This window comes from Ovis aries, chromosome 18, assembly GCF_016772045.2.
Source record: "Ovis aries strain OAR_USU_Benz2616 breed Rambouillet chromosome 18, ARS-UI_Ramb_v3.0, whole genome shotgun sequence".
In the NCBI taxonomy this organism is placed as follows: domain Eukaryota; kingdom Metazoa; phylum Chordata; class Mammalia; order Artiodactyla; family Bovidae; genus Ovis; species Ovis aries.
Window position 1 is genome coordinate 29,749,922 of NC_056071.1, and position 26,629 is coordinate 29,776,550.

The 26,629-nt window shown below is 37.5% G+C and overlaps 1 protein-coding gene across 13 annotated transcripts in view; it reads right to left on the reverse strand.

The window, feature by feature from the left end:
- Positions 1-26,629, reverse strand: part of SCAPER (S-phase cyclin A associated protein in the ER) — a 396,299-nt gene that overhangs the window by 342,682 nt on the left and 26,988 nt on the right. For all 13 annotated transcript variants that reach the window (XM_060401720.1, XM_060401719.1, XM_042235193.1 and 10 more), the window contains exons 3-5: positions 17,739-17,856; positions 11,300-11,370; positions 19-216 (exon numbers count right to left, since the gene is read on the reverse strand). In XM_060401720.1, coding sequence (XP_060257703.1) covers positions 19-216; positions 11,300-11,370; positions 17,739-17,856 — 387 coding nt within the window. The remainder of the gene's footprint in view (positions 1-18; positions 217-11,299; positions 11,371-17,738; positions 17,857-26,629) is intronic.

Here is a 26,629-nt window from a genome sequence, read left to right on the forward strand (position 1 = left end):
ACTTAAAGCAAACCTTACCTTACATTCCACCACACTCTGATCTGATTCACAAGTCACATAGATTTCATCTACTGCCCGGCGAAGATTGTCAAAAAGAAATGCCCAGTATCGAGCTCTTAGATCAACTTTCCGAGGGTGTCTTGTTTTAGTGGGACTTTTATCAAAGTGTTTATCTCCAGCTGTAGATGATGTCATTTTACAGTCTACTGTAGTGTTCTGATGAAATAAAACATGAAAAAAAATTTTCTGATGCTTCCAGGAACTAGATTTTTTTATAAATCACACTTTTCAACATAAATACTTAAAAACATGATGTCTTTCTTTTCACCTTACATCATACTGAATTCACCAAAACAAAGCTTCTCATTTTAAACAAAAGCAGCAGGTTTGTAATATCAATTACATGTCTCATTGAAAACTAGGATGATTTTAATGATGAATAGACGCTTGGTCAAAAAGGAGCACTAAAAGGGCTCCTGGTTTACTAAAATATATGTGTGGCACATTTAAATACACTAACAAATAACAGATACCCATTTCATCACTGTGAAATTGCTGCATATATTCTTTTCACTTAGAAATGACATATTCTTTACTTATATTGTTACTTACCTTTATCTTAAACCATTTTTCCACTACAAGTAAAAATCAATATATAAACACAAAACAATTTACTAGAAAAGAATACTGATGAAGAAAACCAAGCATCAGCTGTAGAGCAGATTCACCAAATAAAGTAACTACAGCATTCATATGACCCAGTCTTTCCTCGTTTGCACAGGCAGATTTTGGAAATACAAGATTATATTCTACACTTTTATAGACTACCAAAGAATCATTCCACCACAAACATGAGTGTGTAGTTTATAGGAAGACGTGAACCTTCTCACTAGAAGTACAAACAAGTTGCTTTTCTCTCTGTGGCTACTTAAACTGATAAGTAAATAAATCCTTGTACTACAGTTAGAACAGCAAACAATTCCAAGTTTCTTTGGGTTGTCCTGTATGTGTGTAAGCCATTTCTATTAGCTTGTTTGTTTTCCCTTCTTCATGTAAGAGTCCCAGAGTGAAGAACACCCAAAATAGAAGCTAAGAGGCTTCAGTTTTGTTTTACGCTTTGGCCTTCAAAGTAACAGTGACTTCTATACTTGAAAACTCTTTTATAGCCAGCCTTTGGCTTATACAGAATCTTCGTTACCAAAAGGCAAGCAAACAAAACATTTACACACACAAAGACACACACACTTAAAAGGCTGAAATGGAGCTGCTCATCCTCCTTCCACAGTCCTTCATCCAGATGAAGGCTGTCAGACCCAGCAAATAAAAATTAGTAAGTATTTTATCTGACAGTCCTAATCCAGGCCCAAATTCTCAACACTCAAGCAACAAAATTTAAAGCAATCATCAACAACCCACAAAACCTTTGCCTTAACGGCTCTCCAAGTACTTTCCAACTCTAGTAGTAATAATTTAATTATGATGGCAAATATCCCCTTATACAAATTTTAAAGTATGTATTATTAGCTGTACTTTACAGCTTAGAAAACTGAGATTTAGAGGCTGGTTTGTCCAAGATCACAGAGCCACAGGAGACCATCTTCCAGTTAGAGCTCTACAATTACACCACTGACTTCCCATTACACTGCACCCCAAGGCCCTGTGCTAACAGCCCTTTACCAGATATTCCAGACCACCTCATTTCTCTCCCTATATTCCACACAAACTTAAAGTTCACTTGAATTTTCCTGAATTATACCTCCATCACAAACTTTTTCTAGAATAATCAGTGAAGCACTAGTAGCTTCCTGTGAATTCAGACACTAATCTTAGTATGAAATTCTCAAAATTACTGTGACTCATCTTCACCCATTTATGTATTTACCCTATCATGTATCCATATGTATATTATTCAAATACTTTAGCCAGCCTTTCTTAAAATGCATAATAGGCAAAACTGCTTTCAAGTTAAGATGTTTCTATTCCCTGTGATTGCTCTATGTGAGACTTCTATTAAGAAAGACTCTAGAAAGGAATAAATTACATCTAGGTAACTCCATCTGAAGGGCAATGTACTATGCAAATCGGACATTTAAGTTAGACAAAAATAGCAGTCTTTATATTTGCATATTTTATTTTATGAAGGGCTTTTTTAAATTGCAGGATAATGGCTTTATGCTTTCCCTGGTGACTCAGCGGTCAAGAATCAGCCTGCCAAGCAGAAGATGCAGGTTCAATCCGTGGGTCAGGAAGATCCCCTGGAGAAGGAAATGGTAACCTGCTCCAGTGTTTCTGCCTGAGAAATCCTGTGTGAACAGTGAAGCCTGGAAGGCTACAGTCCATGGGGTCGTAAAGCAACTTAGCAACTAAACAACAATTGCTTTACAGTGCTGTGTCGGTTTCTGCTTATACCAATGTGAACCAGCTGTAAGTATACACATATGCCCTTCCTGTTGAGGCTCCCTCCTGCTCCCCACCCCCCACTGTGGGTCATCCAAGCATGAGCTGAGCTCCCTGTGCTCTGCAGCTGCTTCCCGCCAGCCAGCTATTTCACCATTGCAGTGTACATATGTCAGTGCTACTCTCTGAATTTGTCCCACCTCTTGAAAACATATCATTTAATATTCAAAACAAAGTATTATATAAAGACAGGACAAGTATTATTATCCCTATTCTGTACATGACAAAACGAAGGCTTAGTAACAGTCAATCTGTTCACCCAGTCAAAAGGCTGAATGACAGAACTGGGACCAGAACCTAAACTTCCAGCTTCTGCTTCACTGTTCACAGAACATTTCACAAAGCACCTAGCCCACAGTAAGTACCTATATGATGTTAGGTATGATTAGAGGGGGAAAGATAAAGAGGAAACGAAATATGCTCAAAGAAAAATGTGAATAAAATACTGGCAAAACTGCCAAACTTGTGGAGAAAGGTAGAAGAGACATGTCAAATTGTCTGATAAGTCTGTATAAAGTTTCAAAATATAGGGTTCTTTTCCAACCACTGATAAAAATAACAGCAGTGATGATAATAACTGCAGCGGCACTTAACATTCACGGCATGCTTGCTATGTGCCAGGCACAGTGTTAAGTGCTTTCCATATAGCTATATTTCATTTAATCTTTGAAGTAAGTATTACCATAGTTACTATTTTTTATTTACTGATTGTTTGGCTGTGCTGGGTCTTCATTGCTGCTTGGGCTTTTCTCTAGTTGTGGCAAGTAGAGGTTGCTCTCTAGTTGCGGTGTGCAGGCTTCTCACTGCGGTGGCTTCTCTTGCTGCAGAACAGGGGCTCTAGGCACGAGAGCTTCAGCAGCTGCAGGATGCGAGCTCAGTAGTCGCAGCTCCCAGGTTCTGGGTACAGGCTCAATAGTTGTGGCACACAAGCTTAGTTGCCCCAAGACATGTGGGACCTTTCCAGACCAGAGACTGAACCCACGTCTCCTGCTTTGGCAGGCAGATTCTTTACCACTGAGCCACCAGGGAAGCCCATCACAGTTACTACTATTAGCTCCATTTTTTACAGGAGAAAACTTAGGTGTAGCTAAATTAAATGATAAACCCAAAGTCTCACACTAAGAGACAAAGCCAAGATTCAAAATTAGGTAACTATTTCATTGCCAACATTTGCTGGATCACCAAAAAGGAAGAGAGTTCCAGAAAAACATCTACTTCTGCTTTATTGACTACACCAAACCCTTTGTCTGTGTGGATCACAACAAACTGTGGAAAATTCTGAAAGAGATGGGAATACCAGACCACCTGATCTGTCTCCTGAGAAATCTGTATGCAGGTCAAGAAGCAAGAGTTAGAACTGGACACGGAACAACAGACTGGTTCCAAATCAGGAAAGGAGTATGTCAAAGCTGTGTGTTGTCACCCTACTTATTTAACTTATATGCAGAGGACATCATGCAAAATGCTGAGCTGGATGAAGCACAAGCTGGAATCAAGACTGCTGGGAGAAATATCAATAATCTCAGATAAGCAGATGACACCGCCTTCATGGCAGAAAGCTAAGAAGAACTAAAGAGCCTCTCGATGAAAGTGAAAGAGGACAGTGAAAAAGTTGCCTTAAAACTCAACATTCAGAAAACTAAGATCATGGCATCTGATCCCATCACTTCATGGCAAACAGATGGGGAAACAATGGAAACAGTTTGAGACTTTATTTTGGGGGGCTCCAAAATCACTGCAGATGGTGACTGCAGCCATGAAATTAAAAGATGCTTACTCCTTGGGAGAAAAGCTATGAAAATCCTAGGCAACATATTAAAAAGCAGAGACATTACTTTGCCAACAAAGATCCATCTAGTCAGAGCTATTGTTTTTCCAATAGTCATGTATGGATGTGAGAGCTGGACTATATAAAGAAGCTGAGCGCTGAAGAATTGATGCTTCTGAACTGTGGTGTTGGAGAAGACTCTTGAGAAGTCCCTTAGACTGCAAGGAGATCCAACCAGTCAATCCTAAAGGAAATCAGTCCTTAATATTCTTTGGAAGGACTGATGCTGAAGCTGAAACGCCAACACTTTGGCCACCTGATGCAAAGAACTGACTCATTTGAAAAGACTCTGATGCTGGGAAAGATTGAAGGTTGGATGATAAGGGGATGACAGAGGATGAGATGGTTGGATGGCATCACTAGTTTGATGGACTTGAGTTTGAGTAGGCTCCGGGAGTTGGTGATGAACAGGACAGGACAGGGAGGACTGGCATGCTGTAGTCTATGAGGCCGCAAAGATTTGGACATGACTGAGTGACTGAACTGATCTCGTTGCTATGGCTTACTGTGCCTGTTTCCAAGATATACAGCAGAAGACAAAGCGATCTAAATTTCTGGAAAAAGTTAAACACAACTGAACTTCATGTTTTAAATAAAATTCAAAATAACAAATGCTATATACTAATCTAATCAATCACTTCTGAGACAAAACAAGGAAGAAAGAAAGAAAAAGAGAGGGAAAGGGGAAGGAGAAAACTGAGATTTCTCACTTCCCTCTCTTAGAACTCTGTCAACTCCCCCTGATAATCTGACAAAGCCTACTTTACCAGCATGTGAGATGAGTACAATTGTGTGGTAGTTTGAGCATTCTTTGGCATTGCCTTTCTTTGGGACTGGAATGAAAACTGACCTTTTCTAGTCCTTGTCCACTGCTGAGTTTTCCAAATTTGCTGGCACATTGAGTGCAGCAGTTTCACAGCATTATCTTTTAGTATTTGAAATAGCTCAGCTGGAATTCCATCACCTCCACTAGGTTTGTTTGTAGTGATGCTTCCTTAGGCCCACTTGATTTCGCATTCCAGGATCCTTGGCTCTAGGTGAGTGATCATACCATCGTGGTTATCTGGGTCATGAAAATGCTTTTTGTACAGTTCTTCTGTGTATTCTTGCCACCTCTTCTTAGTATCTTCTGCTTCTGTTTAGGTCCATACCATTTCTGTCCTTTCCTGTGCCCATGTTTGCATGAAATGTTCCTTTAGTATGTCTAATTTTCTTGAAGAGAGCTCTAGTCTTTCCCATTCTATTGTTTTCCTTATATGGAGTATAAGGGATAATGAAAGGGTGGTAGGATCAGTAAATTATACATTGCATGGAATCTACAGACTGCAAAGAATTATTGGAGTCACATGATCAGAGAGAAAAAGAAAGAAAGAAAGATGACAGGTAGAAGAGGGATAGCTGAGACTGAGATCCTAGAAGGAGAGTCACTGCTAGTGAGAACAAGGCAAGACCACAGGAATGAGCAGAAGACAAAACCACTAGAGGAAAGAAATGTAGGAAATTTAGAGGATAGCAAATGGTACAGCACGCACACTGAGCCTGAAAATTATACCTTCAAGGAATGAGGAGAAGTGACCTGGAATTCTGTTTAAGTGCTGCCACGGGAAGGGGAAGCAGGTGGCATAGCTTGATGGCACACGCTTTAAATCTGAGGAGTTTTAGGAGGTGGGAGAAAGACTGCCTAAAATACCAGTGAGGAAGAAGCAGGGAACATAACCCACCTCTAGGGTCAGAGGCAGGAGGGCTGTGGGGGTGAGGTGGGAGGGAGACAACTACTACTTAGACAACTGGAGGAAGCAGAATCCCCACAGGTGAGTCAGCGTTCAGCTAGAGCAAGAAGGGAAAGGGCATGTTCAGAGAAAAGAGGAACAAAGAAGATGTTGCTGATGATACTCACTTCTAGAGGGCAAAGTGGTAGAATTTCATGAGTAATGCAGACATAGTTCCCTGATAACTACTGAACTGAGCATCTTTTCATAAGTTTACAGGCTATTCAAATTTCCCCCATTTTTTATTGGTTTATTTGTCCTTTTACTGATGAATTTTAGCTTTTATAAAGTCTTAATACATGATATCTTCTCCCAGTCAAGCTCATCTTAAGTTTTTTAGTATATAAATTTTAATATATCCATCAATTATGCTTGTCTTATCTAAGAAAGCTTCTCGTAGTTCAATGTCATAAATACATCCTTCCAGATAATTTAAATTTTTTATTTTCTCATTTGTTCTTTAACCCATCAATAATTTATTTTTTATATTATATGAAAATAATCATAGTTTATTTGTAATTTAATTGCATTACCGTCAGAGAACAGGTTGTGCCTGGATTCTATACTCTTGTCTGACTTCTATTTACTGAGACTTCTTTATAACCTAGGAAGTGATCAATTTTTGCATATGCTTTGTGTACACTGAGTGCCAATGAATATACACACATACACATACATGTGTGTATTTATATGAGCTCAAGTATAATTGTATCTTAATTCTATATTCTTGCCATTGTTTCTGATCTATCAGTTTCTGAGTAAAGGATATTAATATTTACCACTATGATCATGAATATATCTTTCCCCCTTGTAATTCTATTAAACTGAGCTTTAAATATTTCAAGTCTATGCTGTTAGGTACCTAAAAGATTTGTACTTTTATACTCCTTGCATGATTATTCATTTTACCATTATATAATTTCCTTCTTTCTGTTATCAATGCTTTTCATGTTGAATTTCACCCGGTTTGATATGAACACTACTATTCTAGCTTTAGAGTACATCTAAAATATAAAGTATTTTGCCCGGATTTTTTTCTCTTTGTTTCAAACCTTTCCTTGACATTTTAAATGTGTCTCTTATAAGCAGTATATTTGCTGTTGCTCAGTCACTCAGTTATGTCTGACTCTGCGATCCCATGGACTGCAGCATGCCAGGCTTCCCTGTCCTTCACCATCTCCTGAAGCTTGCTCAAACTCATGTCCATTGAGTCGGTAATGACATACAATCATCTCGTCCCCTGCCATCTCCTTCTCCTGCCTTCACTCTTTCCCAGCATGAGGGTCTTTTCTAATGACTCTCCTCTTCACATCAGATGGCCAAAGTATTGGGCTTCAGTTTCAGCATCAGTCCTTCCAATGAATACTCAGGGTTGACTTCCTTTAGGATTGACTGCTTTGATCTGCTTGCTGTCCAAGGGACTCTGAAGAGTCTTCTCCAACATCACAATTCAAAAGCATCAATTCTTCAGTGCTCAGCCTTCCTTAGGGTCCAACTCACATCCATACATAACTACTGGAAAAACCAAAGCTTTAACTATACAGACCTTTGTCAGCAAAGTATGTCTCTGCTTTTTAACATGCTGTCTAGGTTTGTCATAGCTTTTCTTCCAAGGAGCAAGCGTCTTTTAGTTTCCTGGCTACAGTCACCATTTGCAGTGATCTGCGGAGCCCAAGAAAATAAAGTCTGTCACTGTTTCTCCACTTTCCCCATCTAGCTGCCATGAAGTGATGGGACCAAATGCCATGATCTTAATAGTATTTTGAATGTTGAATTTGAAGCCAGCTTTTTCACTCTCCTCTTTCACCCTCATCAAGAGACTCTTCAGTTCCTCTTTGCTTTCGGCCATAAGGGTAGTGTCATCTGCATATCTGAGGTTATTGATATTTCTCCCAGCAATGTTAAATTAAGCAGTATATAGTTCAATTTAAAATGAGAGGTTTAATTCAACCACCTTGACTTTTAGGAACTGAATTTAATCAGTTTATATGTATTATGCTTGCTAAAATATTTATATTTAATATCTACCACTATCTTTCATGTTTTTCACTTACTATGATTTTTCCTTTTTCCCCTTTCTCTTGTCCTCTATTTGGTTGAAAGGGAAAGTCACTCAGTCATGTCTGACTCTTTGCAACCCTATGACTATACAGTCCATGGAATTCTCCAGGCAAGAATACTGGAGTCAGCAGCCACTCCCTTCTCCAGGGGATCTTCCCAGCCCAGGGATTGAACCCAGGGATCGAACCCAGGTCTCCTGCATTGCAAAAAGATTCTTTATCATCTGAGCCACCAGGGAAGCCCAAGAATACTGGAGTGAGTAAGCTTTGGTTTATTCACTTTCTCTTTTCCTCTGTTTATTTGGAAATCGTGCCCACTTGTTTTCTTCCTTTAGTAGCCAGCCTTAAACAAAGACTCCTTAAAGAAGACAAGGATTTTATCACACTAACTTCCCTCCAAACTCCTACAATCTATCTTCTATGTCTTAATATTGTTTAAGATTGTAGCTCCACCTTTCTAAATTTAACTGTGTCAGTGTTTTTTTAAAACATCAATAGTTAATGAGATTTACTGACATATTTTACAGCTATCTTTTTATCTAGCTCCCTCCTCCAGGTTACCTTTTCTTCTTTGCTGAAGTATATCGTTAATGGTCCTTTCATTAACAATCTGTAGGTGGCAAACCCTTAGCATTTGTACATCTAAAAATGGTTTTATTTCACTCTTGCATGTGAACTATCATTTGAATGGGCACAGAATTCTCGATTAAAAGTTATTTCACCTTATAACCGCAGATATTGCTCCACTCTTCTTTTGTTCATAACAAGGGTTATTGTTATTCCTCTGTGGTTTTGTTTACAGTTTTATCCTTAACTCTAACATTTTGGGGGTTCTCTACAATGTGCATGCATGCTAAGTTGCTCAGTCATGTTTGACTCTGTGCAACTCTTTCTGTCCATGAGATTCTTCAGGCAAGTATACTGGAGTGGGTTGCCATTTCCTCTTCCAGGGGATCCTGGGCTGGCAGGCAGGTTCTTTACCACAGCCCTTCTCTACAATGTATCTAAGTATAAATCTATTTTCATTTAGCCTGCTCAGCTCTACAGTTACCCTCTTGAGAACTCAAAGTAAGGAAAATGTCAACAGTATTTTCTCCAAATATTGCATGTCCACTATTCATCCTCTATTTCAAAAGTCCTAGAAGGCATATATTAGAATTTCTCAATCAATTTCTCTTTCCTATTTTCCATCTCTTCAGTTCTCTGAGATATGTTCTAAATCCTCTTAAGTAATATCTTTCAATTCATAAATTCTTTCATCTCTTTTTCCAATATATCATTTATTCTTACTAACTGTAGGTTTTAAAAATTTCACTGACATTTTCATTTCTAAAATGTTCACTTTTATCTATAAATGTTCAAAATTAACATCCATCTTTTATTTCAGAATTTTCCCTTTTTTATTTCATCTTTCCTTTGAGGAATTTAAACTCATTTAGTTGAAAATCCTCTTTCAAAAAATGACCTTTTGGGCCTTCCCTGATGGCTCAGTAGTAAAGAATCCACCTGGCAATGCAGGAGACATGGGTTCAATCCCTGTTTGGGGAAGATCCATGTGCCTCTGAGGAACAAAGCCCGTGTGCCACACAGGCTTATTATATACTTAGCCTATGCTCCAGAGCCCAAAACTGCTGAAGCCCATGTGCTCTAGAGCCTGTGCTCTGAAACAAGAGAAGCCGCTGCAGTAAAAAGCCCACACACCACAACTGGGGAGTAGCCCCCAGCGGCCACAGCTAGAGAAAAGCCCGCACAGTGATGAAGACCTGGCTCAGCTAAAAATAAATAAATAAACAGATGGTTAAAAAGTGACCTTTTTTCATTACCTCATCTCTCATTTGTTGTTTACATCTTATATTTTTTCCTCCTGTGCTTTGATATTTTACTTTGCAACCTTATTTTGCATTTGTTTCTTTTACTTTAGTTTTTCACTTTGCTCACGCTCACTACATGTGTACTAGTTTTACGGTTACCATCATCTGGCCCACCATGGTCCCACTTTCAGAGGTCTTTTATTGGGGACTTAAAGGTCTCACCCTTCAAGAATATAGCAGACTTAGTCATGAGCTGGAGGGCCACTCTCTTTTATTGCTTCAGATGTCAATTATCACAGGCCACAACCCCAGGCAGATTGTAGCATTCTTTGTCTCCTAGTGCAGAACACTGCACAAACCTGAAGTTTTATACCATGAGTCTGGATCTGTTTTCCTACTACAGTCAGGGTGTTTCAGCCTTCCTTATCCCATAGGACTTGTCTATTAAGTGTGTGTCCCTAACTCCATTTACCTGTGAATATTTTTGTTTGTTTTACTCCTGATCCACTGGGATTTTTATTTCATTTTTGAAAATCCTTTGTCTCTTTAATTAAAAAAAAAAATACTGTATGGCAGAAACCAACTCAATATGGTAGAGCAAATTTAAAAATAAATTGAAAAAAACCTTGTGGAAATTAGCTGTGGAATATTATACACTAAATAAATATATTTTATCATTTATGCCTCTTGTGTATAAGACGTGGAGAATATTTTATGCACTCACAATGCCACCTTGATTAGAAGTCCATGTTTTCCTTATGAATAGTTTTTGGTTTACATAATACATATTGGTATATTTGATAACATCAAACTAAAACTGTATGAAAAGGTCAGAGAAAATACCTACAGATTACAAAGCTAACTATAAATATGCAAAAACATTTTTAAAATAAGGTAGGCTTGTGTTCTAAAATCCTAGTAGAATAATTTGAAAAATTTTAGATTCAATACATCTTGATTATCCTACAACTGAAAGGCATCATTATACTGAGAAAATAGATCATAGAAGAACTCACAAATATGGCATGTGCCACAGAGGAGTTAAGAGTGTAAAATGTAGAAACTGATGGAATAGGTTCAAATCTTGGCTGCGTTACATACTAGCAAGTTACATAAACTCTCTCTACCTCAGTTTCCTCATTTGTAAATGAAGATAATAATAATTCCTATAACATCAAAGGGTTGTCATAAGAAGCAAATTAATCTATGTAAAGTATTTAGTACAAGTTAGACACATAACATGCTATACACATTTGTTAAATAAAATTGTTACATTAAATTTTTATATGAAGATAAAACATAATATCCAAATCCTGAAAAAGTAGATTTATAACTGAAATTAAAAACAAAAATATAAAGTTATATATGCTGTACCTGTTTTGCTGTTTTATGAGTGCCTTGAATTGTCCTCTTTGATTTTCCACCAGTTTGACATTTAGATTTTCCTTAAGGCAAAAATAGATAAATATATAGATCAACAAATAGATAATATAAAACTGAGCTATGCAAATCTTCCAGGCATGCTAACACCTAATCCCCTGCCACAGACCATAGACTAATCTATACATGGTGGAAACAGTGGCAGACTTTATTTTGGGGGGCTCAAAAATCACTGCAGATGGTAACTGCAGCCATGAAATTAAAAGACACTTACTCCTTGGAAGAAAAGTTATGACCAACCTAGACATCATATTAAAAAGCAGAGATTACTTTGCCAACAAAGGTCCATCTAGTCAAAGCTATGGTTTTTCCAGTAGTCATGTATGGATGTGAGAGTTGGACTATAAAGAAAGCTAAGCACCAAAGTATTGATGCTTTTGAACTGTGGTGTTGGAGAAGATTCTTGAGAGTTCCCTTGGACTGCAAGGAGATCCAACCAGCCTATCCTAAAGGAGATCAGTCCTGAGTATTCATTGGAAGGACTGATGTTGAAGCTGAAACTCCAATACTCTGGCCACCTGATGCGAAGAACCAACTCACTGGAAAAGATCCTGATGCTGGGAAAGATTGAAGGCGGGAGGAGAAGGGGAAGATGGAGGATGAGATGGTTGGATGGCATCACTGACTCAACAGACATAAGTTTCAGTAAACTCCAGGAGCTGGCGATGGACAGGGAGGCCTGGTGTTCTGCAGTCCATGGGGTCACAGAATCAGACATGAATGAGTGACTAAACTGAACTGGCCAACATGAACTACAGATACAATAAAAAACAAATTTCCAAGGTACCAGAGACTGTTTTAATTGACTGGTTTTCTTAGAACAGGAAAAAATCAGATAGTCTGACAATTTAAAAACAAAGTCAAATGAGTGATACCCTTCAACTTACATACAACTCTTTTGAAAATACTTTTTGAATTCAAATTTTATTTTGACAATAAAATTAAGAATAAATTTTTTACCATTTAAAAACTCAGTATTTCCTGGTCACTATGCTTGACCTCCCAAATTGTATGTAATTATTTTATATTGTTAGGTTAATCATGTTCCCATTATGGCTTACAATAATCTTTTATTTTTTGTCTGGCTATTGATTTTGAAAACTGATAAATATCTTTCATTATTGTGACTATGTAATTATTACTCACTTAATACCATTGTATAATGATTGGTAAATGGAAAAATAATAGAATTCTTTACCACCAAAGCTACCATTTAATAGAAAAACCTGTAATCACTTTTTAAAATCCAGATGCACATCAGATTATCTTGGAAATTTTTGAAAAATACAAATGCTCAGGCATTGTTTTTCCTTCACCAGAGCTCCAGATGTGCTTCTAAAAAACTAGACTATATGCGGATCTTTTAATTTTATCTAGTTTGTTTCCGTTTCTATTTCATGTTCAGGGCTCCCATTTCATGTAGTTTATGTTTTCCAATTTCTCCATCTCTTTTTTTTATGTTCTTTCTGAAGCCTTTATCAAATGTAGTAGAAAAGCTTGTATAAATAATATGCATAATATATATTTTATAAAACTTAGGAATTTTTGCCTAACAAAAAATTTGTGACATTTTGATTCCACTTGTTTTTGCTGTTCAGTTGCTCAGTCATGTCCGACTCTTTGTGACCCCCACGGACTGCAGCACACCAGGCTTCCCTGTCCTTCAGCATCTCCTGGAGTTTGTGCTAAACTCAGTACTCTTGCCTGGAAAATCCCATGGATGGAGGAGCCTGGTAGGCTGCAGTCCATGGGGTCGCTAGGAGTCATACGCGACTGAGCAACTTCACTTTCACTTTTCACTTTCATGCACTGGAGAAGGAAATGGCAGCCCACTCCCGTATTTTTGCCTGGAGAATCCCAAGGACCGGAGAGCCTGGTGGGCTGTCGTCTATGGGGTCACACAGAGTCGGACACGACTGAAGCGACTTAGCAGCAGCAGCAGCATGTCCATTGAGTCAGTGATGTCATCCAACCATCTGATCCTTGTTGTCCTCTTCTCCTGCTGCCTTCAATCTTTCCCAGCATCAGGGTCTTTTCTAACAAATCAGCTCTTCACATCAGGTGGCCAAGTATTAGAGCTTCAGCATCAGGCCTTCCAATGAATATTCAGGACTGACTTCCTTTAGGATTGACTAGTTTGATCTCCTTGTAATTCAAGGTATTCTCAAGAGTCTTCTCCAACATCACAGTTGGAAAACATCAATTCTTCAGCCCTCAGCTTTCTTTATGGTCCAACTCTCACATCTGTACATGACTACTAGGAAAACCACAGCCTTGACTAGACGGACCTTTGCTGGCAAAATGATGTCTCTGCTTTTTAATATGCTGTCTAGGTTTGTCATAGACTTTCTTTCAAAGAGGAAGCGTCTTTTAATTTCATGGCTGCAGTCACCATCCACAGTGATCTGTAGAGCCCAAGAAAATAAAGTCTGTCATTGTTTCCAATGTTTCTCAATCTATTTGCCATGAAGTGAGGGGACCAGATGCCATTAACTTAGTTTTTTGAATGTTGAGTTTTAAGCCAGCTTTTTCACTCTCCTTTTTCACCTTCATCACTTGTTTGACTTAGCATAAATAGAATGCTAGAGTTCTAATTTAAAAATTAGATATGCAACAAGCAACAAAGGTTTACTACATAGCACAGGGCTTCCCTGGTGGCTCAGACAGTAAAGAATCTGGAGACCCGGGTCCGATCCCTGGGTCAGGAAGTTACCCTGGAGAAGGAAATGGCAGCCCACTTCAGTATTCTTGCCTGGAGAATTCCATGGACAGAGGAGCCTGGTGGGCTACAGTCCATGGGGTTACAAAGAGTTGGACATGACTCAGTGACTTTCACTTTCACAGGGAACTATATTCTGTATTTTGTAACTTATAATGGAAAATAATTTCAGAAATAACATATGTGTATATGTATAACTGAATCACACACAGAAAAAGAATTCTACTTTTTGAAATTTAGTAATATTTACCTTTTGGTCAGTTTTTCTAAATGTTCTATGGACATCTAACTACAATGAATGAGATACTAAATGTTAAAAATATTTGTAGAGGATAATAGAAATCTATTATAAAGTATTAATGACATCATTTAAGATGCTCCTATTCTTATTTTTTTGTATTTGATAAAAATATTCTCAGAGAAATGTTAATATGTCTCACTATGATTATATATATCTTTTGCCTTATATTTCTTCTGATTTTTGCTTTATGTATCTAGTTTCTGCTGGTTTATGACATCGATCTTCTTTGTGGATTGTACCTTTTATCATTAAAAATATTCATCTTTGTTTCATTTAAAAATAAATAAAAACTCAGTATTTTGTTTTATTTATCTGATTTATGAAATATAGTTTCATTTTGAAAAGGGAGATTCTCGGTTCTTTAGTATTTCTGCAGTTAGAGCTTTCTCACTTGCTCTTTTTAAGAAAGACACTACTGTTTTATAATCATTCTATTCTTGAGAGTTATTCCAAAACAGGAGTAAAATTCTGTAATGTACAACAGAATAACTTTCCTTTCTGCAAAGTAATTTTGAACCAGAACAGTTGAAACAGTAAGAATGAAGTGAGCCGTAACACCTACAAACAATTTATCTGCACATCAATGGGCCTGTCTCACTATTCTACCAGGGTTAGAGGCAGAGAACTCTTTACTCCCCTACACAGCTGTTTATTCATCCTTTCATCACAGAGAAGAATGTACCAGAAGGCTTTTTAGAATATCCATTAGAATAATCAGCTTAAAACAAGTATCAAAGGAAACAGGAATAAAACAAAGAACAGAAGAAAACTTTTAAAAATTGAATTATTAGCCTCAGAAATATCTGCATATAGCCATAAAAGAATGAGCTATTTTTTAAAAAGCAAAAATAAAGATTATGCTGTAAGTGGCAACATTTTAACAATATAAAATAACCCTTATTAAAAATTATGATATTAACATTCTTCCCTTGTCATTATTATAGATATTCAGAAAGTTCTAGTTCTCTATGCTCTTATTTTCATTATTTTGCAGTAAGCATATATGAAGCTTTAAAACTGTACTGGCCAATTTTTTATATACTTACATGCAGTATTAGGATATACATAGATATACTGATATAGGATTCGATTCATTATTATATTCTCTTTCCTTTCAATTTTTTGAATAGAAGCAATTTTAATAAATAACACCTTCGGATTACTTTGAGAAAATAAAACTTCATGAAATTATAACACAGAGCAACCATAACATATGTTCAGGATTCATGCTACTTTTGTACTAAATAACGTTGCCATATTTTTCAATCAAAGAAATGAAGTAATAGTAAGCTCCACAGGAAGACTTTAGCTAGTATGAAGCTAAATTTAAAAAGAAAAATTTAACTTCCCTTCTATTTAATAGTTTTTGTAATTCAAAATAACCACTCTCTAAAATATCTAGGAAGACTGACAATGAGAAGCTACTAAGGAAGGACTGGTCCAAGCAGATATTTTAAAATACCATAATGCCTATATAATTAAAATAGTGCGGCACTCACACATGAATTAGATAAACTAGTAGAAAAGAATGTAAGTACACATGAAAACTCAGTTTACAATAAAGGTGGCATCTCAAGTAACTAGAGCAAAGACAGACTTTATAGTAAGTGATCCTGGGACAACTTGTTACCCATATTGAAAAAGATAAAATTAAATCCATATATATAAGAATAAACTGCAAATGGATCAAAGTTATAAATGTAAAAAAGATAAAATAAATTTAATAAATAAGATTTTAAAGAAAATTTAAGTAAAACTAAAGTGTAAAAAATTCAAACATAAATAAAGAATATAAACTTAGGTGAATTCCCGTATAGCTTGAAACATCCCACTGTGTAAGGATATTTTCAGAGAGAAGAATACGGCAAGTAGAAATGAGCCAGCTTAACAGATCTTCAACTAGACAAATCTAGAAAAAATTTAACCCTCAAAATAAGAGTGATGGATTATAATTCATTAACTAAGAAACCATGAGTCTATAAAAAGCTTTCTAAAATACATTAAAATGCTTTTTAAATACAAAGGGGGATAAGGAAAGCTTTTCCTTACACTAGAATGTCAGCTAACAAACAGTAAAGGAACAATGGGACTAGCACATCACACTTTGTAACCACCAGAGCAGCAACTTATCAAATTTAGAATTATCAAAGGAAGCTAAAAGCAGTGGGTAGACTATCTCAAGAGAAACAGGGTATTTACATATTCTAAAACTATCTTACCACAAATTACTAACTACAAAAGAAATAATTTGTTACTTAACAGCAGAGAAATTTGGGTAAAACAACCTTAACCAAGTGACTAAAGCTGACATCACTAGCAACAAGAAAAACCACCATCATGTGCTCCTATAAGGCAATGGAAAGAACACAACGCAATTTTTGTAGTTGTTGTTGTTCAGTTGCTCAGTTGTGTCTGACTCTTTGCAGCCCCACGGACTGCAGCACTCCAGGTTTCTCTGTCCTTCACCATCTCCTGGAGTTTTCCTCCTAAAATACATAACTAATCTAACCAGGAAAAAAAAAATCATACAACTCCAAGGCTGCAGTACTGCCTACCCTGCAAGCCTTCAGAAAATTTCACAGTGAGGTCTACTTTGGCACACTCCAACATTCTGTTTCCTGTATCCCCTATTCAATCTTCTAGATCTCCAGGACCTAGGCGAAGCTCACACTGCTAGACATTGAACTCAACTGACTGAAGAGAGAAGACACTTTTTCTAGTTCAAATAATAATGAGAACTAAAAGAAATGTGTTTTATTTTCTAAACCATTACATCAAATTGTATCTAATCACAGTAAATACAATGAATTTTTTAAACCTATATTATAAGAAGGATTTAATAAAAAAAAAAATCTAAATCTCCTATAACTTTTAAAAAAACTAATCTGCGGGACTTCGCTGGTGGTGCAGTGGTAAAGAATCCATCTTGCCACGCAGAGGATGCAGGTTCCATCCGTGGTCTGAGAAGTCTTACAAGAGCCCATATGCTGCAGAGCGACCAAGCCTATGCATGTGCCACAATTACTGAGCCCACATGCTCTGGAGCTCGCGCGCTGCAACATCTCTCGTGATGCAATTAAGATCCTGTGTGCCGTAACTAAGACCCAGCGCAGCCAAAGAAATAAATGAATATTTTTAAAGAAAACCCATCTGCCAGTCATAACCACACACCCAATTTCATCCTCGTATGAAACTGAAACTATGTCATTTACATTTGCATATTAGGTAAGATTTAAAAAGCAGTTAAAAATTATTTCTGATTTCATACATACACAGTTTTCAGTCCGCCTACTGTTCAAGACTAAATGTATCTTCTAATTTACAACAAAAATGAAACTTTTAAAAATACGTACCATCATCATCTTTGCTTTCTAGTGGAACACTCCAAGCTATTAGGTTTCTTGCTGTACGACCCTCCTCTGCAACTATTCTCCTTACTTTGTCGTGACTATTAGAGCGCTGGAATGAAGCCTATGCACAGATAAGAGAACATGGCATTAGTCTGTTAGTCAACATACAAAATATAGTTGGCAAACAAATTCATCATTACTCTTCTTTTCTCAGAAAGAAAACAGTTAAAACTAATTTGGGATTGGAAAGGTGCTTAAACAGAAATAAGAGTAAGGCACAGATCTTTCTCAGTTCTAAAATTTTACAAGACTGAATTTTACAACATCAAAAATAAATCATTTTAAGAATAAATTCCACCTAAGATTTTAAAAAGTGTCCTAAGGAGCACAAACACTGCTGTGTATCCATTTCAGCACCACTCCTCATTATGTATCAACAGGTTAAGACATAGTTTTTACAAATATGCTACATATTTCCTTTGAAAGCTCTCCACAACATAAAATGTTTTTCAAGATGTCTATTTTTTCCTTACAGATAATGCTAAACTAAATCTTTACTCGGTTGTAAATTTCCACTGCATAATTTCATCTCTAAGTTATTGAGAATCTAAACATTAACATAATAAATTATTATTAAATAATAAACAAATAATTCTTATAAACTTACAAATTTAAGTTGCAAAATTTAAAACTCTGCCCTCCTGCACACAATGTTGTGTGTGTGTGTGTGTGTATGTGTTCTTGCTTCTCTAGTCCCAAACAGCTGAAACAACACTAGGCTACAGGTTCAGCCGCACCAAGACCCTGGGCAAATGGAAGCCAAGTCCTATTACCAAGTCCCAAAACCAAACTGTTGCTCAGTCATGTCCGACTCTTTGCAACCCCATGGACTATACAGTCCATGGAATTCTCCAGGCCAGAATACCAGAGTGGGTAGTCTTTCCTTTCTCCAGGGGATCTTCCCAACCCAGGGATTGAACCCAGGTCTCCTGCATTGCAGGTGGATTCTTTACCAGCTGAGCCACAGGGAAAGCCCCAAAATCAAATTACCTTCCCACAAATGAACACTATACCAAAATAGTCCACTTGTCTAAGCCAAGAATCTATGAAAATAAAAGAGCTCTAAAGCATGCCCATGAACATAAGGATGCAGCCTCCTTGCCCAACCCCAACTCCGTGTGGGCAATTGACCGCCTTCTGAAGAGAGTTCCCTACTGAGTCCACCCAAAATCCTAGTCCAGCATTAATGGTGTGTTTGTCTTCTCTTCTGGTTCTTGCCAATCTAAACTCTCAGCATCCTTGGAATCCTTAGGCAACAACACATTTACTGGGCAATTACTACGTGCAAAGCACTGTATAAGATACTGAGAAGAATACAAAAATATATGGTAGTATGATGACAGAGGATGAGATGGCTGGATGGCATCACTGACACAATGGACATGAGTTTGAGTAAATTCTGGGAGTTGGTGATGGACAGAGAGGCCTGGCGTGCTGCAGTCCATGGGGTTGCGAAGAGTCGGCAGAGCGGCTGAACTGAACTGAATTGATGCTGTGCTGTGCTTATTAGTCTCTCTGTCGTGTCCTACTCTTTGCAACCCCACGGACTGTAGCCTGCCAGGCTTCTCTGTTCATGGGGATTCTCCAGACAAGAATACTGGAGTGGGTTGCTCTTTCCTTCTCCAGGGGATCGTGCCAATCCAGGAATCGAACCGGGGTCTCCGGCACCACAGGTGGATTCTCTACCAGCGGAGCTACCAGGGAAGCCCATATGGTAGTGTACTTGTCGTCAAAGAATAACAGTCCACATTAGAGGACCAAGCCCATAGGAGCAAAAGGTAACATACGGATTAACCTGTACGGTACCTAGTCTCCAGAGATGCCCCACTTCCCCTCAACAAACTCCTCCTCCTGATGTTCCTATCTTTGTATGATCCCCTCCCCTACAACCTGGCTCTGCGACCTGCTTTTTTGACCTGTAAAATGAGGCGGAAGTGACACAGCTAGTTTCCGAAAATAGGTCATAAGAAGCTTCACAGTCTCCACCTGGGTCTCTTGGAATGCTCCCTCTTGGGATATTCACTCTAGAAATCCAGCCATCAAGCTATGAGAAGCCAAAGTTACCAGGAGAGATACCACATAATGGCAGGACTCTGGCTGACAGCCCCAGCTGAACTCCCAGCTGACAGACAACATCCACTGAGCCATCCTGGACATTCCAGCCCAGTCAAGCCCCAGATGACTGTGGCATCCCAGCACCCCAGGCACCCCCAGGCAGAAAAACCACCTAGTCAACCCTCAGAATCAGGACAGATAACAGGAACTATATATACGCACACTAATCCACAATATACAAATCTGTATTTCTGTATTTATCTGTACAGAGATATTGAAACTGAAAGATATTGAACCTCTCATTTCAATCCTACACCACAAGTTCATTTTAGCCTTCCTCCTTCCTTACTTGTAATTTATTTCTCCATTAGTAAGAAACCCAGCTCTTATCATCTAAAATATATTTACTTATCTGTTCAGTTCATATATATATACACACACATATATATATATATATATATGTAGTTTTAGAAAAAGGTTGGGCAGGGGGGATTCCCTGGCAGTCCAGTCCAGTGGTAAGGACTCTGTCCTTTCACTGCCGAGGTGGGTGGTTTAGTCACTAAGTCGTGTCTGACTCTTGCAACCTCATGGACTGTAGCCTGTCATGCTCCTCTGACCATGGGATTTTCCAGGCCAGAACACTGGAGTGGGTAGCCGTTTACTTCTCTAGAGGATCTTCCCGACCCAGAGACTGAATCCAGGTCTCCTGCACTGCAGGCAGATTTTTTTTACCAATTGAGATACCAGGGAATACCCTTCACTGTCAAAAGCCTGGGTTTAATCCCTGGTCAGGGAACTAAGATCCCACAAGCTTCGCTGTGCAGTCAAAAAATAATAATAAAAAAAAGTTTCATAACTGCTAACCCATATCTGTGAGAAACTCATTTATTAGCAAGATTATATTTCTATACAGGTTTATCTTTAGCCTTACAGGATCCAAAGTACTAGATTTTGTATTTTCCTTAATTACCTAAATTAGTTGTTTCCTTCATTAAATTGTTATTTTCCTTAATTACTTAAATTGGTTCTTCTCATCTTCACCCTTTCAGTGTGGTTACATTACACACTTACATTACTCTTTATGTTTTGGGTTCTCCTCAGCTACTGGTCGATTTTAATTGCTTGCTTATTTGGGAAATACATGAAAGAAATACAACAAACTATTCTCAAACAAAGGAACTTATTAATGAGAAGTATGACTTTGAAAATTGGGAAAGGAGTATATCAAGGTTTATATGGTCACCCTGCTTATTTAACTTACATGCAGAGTACAACATGCAAAATGCCAGGCTGGATGAAGCACAAGCCAGAATTAAGACTGCCAGGAGAAATATCAACAATCTCAGATATGCAGATAACAGCACCATTGTGGCAGAAACCAAGAGGAATAAAGGGCCTCTTGATGAAGGTGAAAGAGGACAGTGAAAAAGCTGGCTTAAAACTCAACATTCAAAAAACTAAGGTCATGGTATCTGGTCCCATCACTTCATGGCAACTAGATGGGGAAACAAGGGAAACAGTGACAGACTTTATTTTCTTGGGCTCCAAAATCACTGCGGACGGTGACTGCAGCCAGGAAATTAAAAGATGCTTGCTCCTTGGAAGACAAGGTATAACAACCTAGGCAGCATCTTAAAAAGCAGAGACATCACTTTGCCGACAAAAGTCTGTATAGTCAAAGCTACTGTTTTTCCAGTAGTTATGTATGGATGTAAGATCTGGACCTGAAAGAAGGCTGAGCATCAAAGAATTGATGCTTCTGAATTGTGATGCTGGAGAAGATTCTTGAGAGTCCCTTGAACTGCAAGGAGATCAAACCAGTCAATCCTAAAAGAAATCAACCCTGAATATTCATTGGAAGGTCTGATGCTGAAGCTGAAATCTAATACTTTGGTCACCTGATGCTAAGAGCCAACTTGTTGGAAAAGAGCCTGAGACTGGGAAAGATCAAAGGCAAGAGGAGAAGGGGACAAAAGAGGATGAGATGGCTGGATGGCATCACCAACTCAATGGACATGAGTTTGAGCAATCTCTAGGAGATGGTGAAGGACAGGGAAGCCTGGTGTAATTCAGACCATTGGGTTGCAAAGAGTAGGACACAGTTGAGCAACTGAACGACAGAAATGCCTTTGAGAGAAGAAAAAAGTCACTATATGCTAGGGCAGGAGCTCACAAGCAACTTCTATAATAAACAATTTACATTTGAGAATAAGCTGTAATCATGATACATTTTGCCCTTAAGTACTTCAATGTGTATTTCATATATCTAAAAGATACTCCTTCATATAACTATACTATGACTATCAAATCAGAAAATTATCATTGATCCAAATTATCTAAATTACAGTAATTGTTTAAATTTCACCAACTGTTCCACTAATGCTTTTGATAGTATAAAGCTGACAAGAGATATAAGCTCAATTATTTCAGGAGCTCTACAAACTCTAAGCAAGACAAATACAAATACAAAGAAAACCATGCTGAGACTAGCACAGAAAAACTGATGATAACCAGAAGCACAGGGAAAATTTTAAAAGCATACAGAAGAGGGGCGGAAAGTTCACCTTTAAAGAAGCAACAGCACAATAAGATAGGCAGCTCTGCAGTGTCCAGACAGTGATAAAATAAATAATCTATAATAAATAAATCAGTCACTTATTACTATCTATTCGGTAGAACAGTAGGGTCAAAAACTCAACTTGAGAGTTCAAGAGAATGTTGAGTAAGAAAATGGAGACAGTAAGTATTAAAAAAAAAAAAAAACTTTGAGTATTGTAATAAAGGTGAACTGAGAAAGAAGAAAGCAGAAATGAATTGAGGTTTTTTAAATGAGTGCCAGCGTATTTTTATGCCGATGGTGATGATCCACAGAAAGTGAAACTGCATATGTAGGGAAAAAGGGAATAATCAAAGAAGACAAATATGTGAGTAACAGGAACTGAATTTCAAAATACATAAATGAAACAACTAGCTCAAACTATTAGGAAAACAAAGACTGTTCCCTTCCACTCTAATACTGTATTATAAAGTTAACCCAAATTTTCCTCTCCAGAACTTAACTTTTGATATTTTTAAAATAAACACCTGTATTCACATTTCTTCATTACTCTGACCTTACCCTGGATATACACATGACATCTACTTATATGACTCATAAGCTTTCACTGAAACTCATTAGTTCGTGAACAATGTTCCAGCTCCATTCTGTGCAAAACACTTGAATCATCGCTTTTCTATTCCCATATTTTCCAATCAATGTAATATCATAAAATCGCTTCCTTTTGCTTAAAGACATCTCCCAATGATTATTAGCTTTATATAACTTAGGTTGGCATTTATCATTTAGATTATCTAAGCATTGTTTTAACCAAGAAGTATCACTATTCTTTTCAGGCCAGATGACTATATGTCAGTAGGTCACCTACTTTTCATCTCTTTTTCAGATAATTCTCTTATGCAGTCAAAGAAAACTGTATAGGTAAATATGCATAGCTATATATCAGATCATAAAATTTACTATCATATTCTTTATAACTCAAGAGTCTTCATAACATAGTGAGTTTCTCAGAACTAAAATGACCACAAGATAGCAACGTTTAGTACCAGAAAACTTGAAATTTAGTATTTTCTTATTCTATAAACATTTCAGTTCTACTACAAATTATGAGGTTAGTTCTTTTATACTTAGTACACATATACACATTCGAAGAAAAACTCACCAGTTCAGGACTGTCATCATTCTTAATTCCAATACTTTATAAAGAAAAACATTATAACACTCATCTTACTACAACACACGATTGAAAACCATTTTTCAGCTTAAAGGACACCTGCCTTCTGCAACATAAGCTGAATGAGCTCTTTTCAGTAAAAACTCATATATTTTTATCAATTTTAGTAATCTATTATTTTAAAAATCTCAGTAGTAACTTAATATAATTTTAAACTTTTTAATTTAAGTATCAGGGTTTGAAATGCAATAAATGAGTCCAAGATACTCCATAATATTCCAGATGTCTATTTCAAACAGTATTTTCATATAGGTTCTTTTCTTCCAAGAGATTTAAACAAAATATATGTATTTTCATCCAAAGTCACAGTGTGCCACCTAGTGCCATAAGGAGATTTTACAGAGGAATGTTCAAATACTAAATGTTTCAATAAAAAGTATACACATCAGTCTTGAGGGAAAGTTTTTAAGTTTGACTCTTAACAGTATATTACCTAAGAAAGCAAGTGTTTAGAATGTTTACCAAGAAATGCATATGCCTCTTAGCAAGACTGATGAAGCAAAGAGAAGAAAGAAGGCAACAATTATCAATACCAAAAACAAAAAGGAAGATCACTAAGATTCTAGAGCCTCTAGACATCAGAAAGATAAAAGAATGTTATAAATAAAATATGAATTTGAAAATTTTTATAATTTGCACAAATTCCTTGAAAAACACAATTTAACCAAATCTTGGCATAAAATCTTGGGGCTTCCTGTGTAGCTCAGTCGGTAAAGCATCTGCCTGCAATGAGGGAGCTCTGGGTTCAATTCCTGGGTTGGGAAGATCCCCTGGAGAAGGAAATGGCAACCCACTCCAGTATTCTTGCCTGGAGAATCTCATGGACAAAGGAGCCTGGCAGGCTGCAGTTCGTGGGATCTCAAGAGTTGGACACGACTTAGTGCTATCTTTCTTTCTTTCTTTGGCACAAAAGGAAATGGAAAAATCTGAGTATTTACTAAAGAAATTTAAAATTTTTAAATACTGAAGAAATATTTACTGAAGAAATTCCATAAAAGAAAATCCAGGCTTAAATGAGTTTCACTGGTGAATTCCCTTAATCACTGAAGGAGAAATTATACTACATTCTTCCAAAGACAAACATGAAGGCTCAAATCTCAAGTCACAGAGTGACTCATGACCCTGAATATTAGAACCTAAGAGGACAAGAAAAGGAAATAAGCAGTTCAAACTCCTTCAAAAGTAACAATGTGAACTTTTACATTACATATACCTACACACACACACACACACACACACACACACATCTGCAAACTGAATCCAGTGAAAACATCACAACCAAGTTGATTTTATTTCAGGAAGCAAGGCTGATTTAACATTTTTTAATCAATGAATGCAATTCATCATATTAACTAAATAAAGGAGAAGAGTTTGATATTCTTTTCAACAGATGAAAAAAGCATGTGATAAACCTGGATACCCATTTATGATAAAAATTTTTCACAAATTTCAGCAAATATCATATTAAATGATACAATCTTGAAAGAGACAGGATGCCTACAATCACCACTTCCATCATCATGATACTGAAGTTCCTAGTCCATGTAATAAGGTGAGAAAAAGAAGGAGAGGGAAATTATAAGATGAATCTAGAATAGCTTGTTAGACTAGAAAGTATAGAAGGACCCAAACAATAATAGAAGCATATGAAAAGATACAAGAGCCGGTGTGAAGGAACTTCCACCAGCTAAGTCAAGGACAATGTGAGCATCAAAATAAATGGCAGTAGTAGAATGTAATATTAAATAAAATAAAAAATCCAAGAAGCCTGAAAGACAGGCAGACAGATAGATAGGCATGTAGATAATTAATAATTATTATCATCAGTGAATGCTAAAACTAGTGGGTAGATGGTTTGATGAGTTGCAGGATATTTACAAGGCCTCAAAGTCTCTCTCAACAAATAACATACTACTTGGCTCAAATGGTAAAGCATCTGCCTGCAATGCGGGAGACCTGGGTTCAATTCCTGGGGAAGATCCCCTGGAGAAGGAAATGGTAATCCACTCCAGCACTCTCGCCTGGAAAATCCCATGGATGGAACAACCTGATAGGCTACCGTCGCTACAGTCCATGAGGTCGCAAAGAGTCAGACACGACTGAGCGACTTCACTTTCACTTCAAAAGACAAAGCAAACTTCAATGAGAAAAACCTGACAACACCCTATATTAACCAAGTGATCAGAGTCCACATGATCAATAGTAGGACAAACTGACATCATATGCTTCCTGATGTGATATACTGAGAAGGATACACCACCATTCGCGTGATATTCTGCCAAAAACACAAAATCTGAGTCTATAAGAAGAAAATATGACCCAAATCAAATGACATTCTTCAAAACAGACCTGAAAGAACTGCCTGGGTAAGTGATTTGACTCACCCCTCGGTGAGCTCCTCCTCGCAGGCAGGACACCCACATCCTTTCTCTCTGGGTGTATGCCTCTGCCTTGCTTCTATCTGAAATAAACTGTTTCTCTGTGTGCCCTCCCATTTGCTGTGCTACGTCTCTAATAATAAACTCTGTACCTATTTTTATAGCTTTTACCTTCTTGAGAAATTCATTTTTCAACGGGCGCAAGAGCCAAAGCAACTTTGCTTTAGCCCTACAGGTGGTCTAGTAGATACGATTCCTGGTTTTCACCCAGGCTGTTGTTATTGTTCAGTTGCTAAGTCATATCCGACTCTCTATGACCCCATGTATCGCATCATGCTAGGATTCCCTGTCCTTCATTATGTCCCAGAGTTTGCTCAAACTCATGTCCCTTGAGTTCACCCAGGCTGCTGCTGCTGCTGCTGCTAAGTCGCTTCAGTCATGTCAGACTCTGTGTGACCCCACAGACAGCAGCCCACCAGGCTCCACCATCCCTGGGATTCTCCAGGCAAGAACACTGGAGTGGGTTGCCATTTCCTTCTCCAATGCATGAAAGTGAAAAGTGAAAGTAAAATCGCTCACCCAGGCTACCCAGGTTCAATTCCTGGGCAGG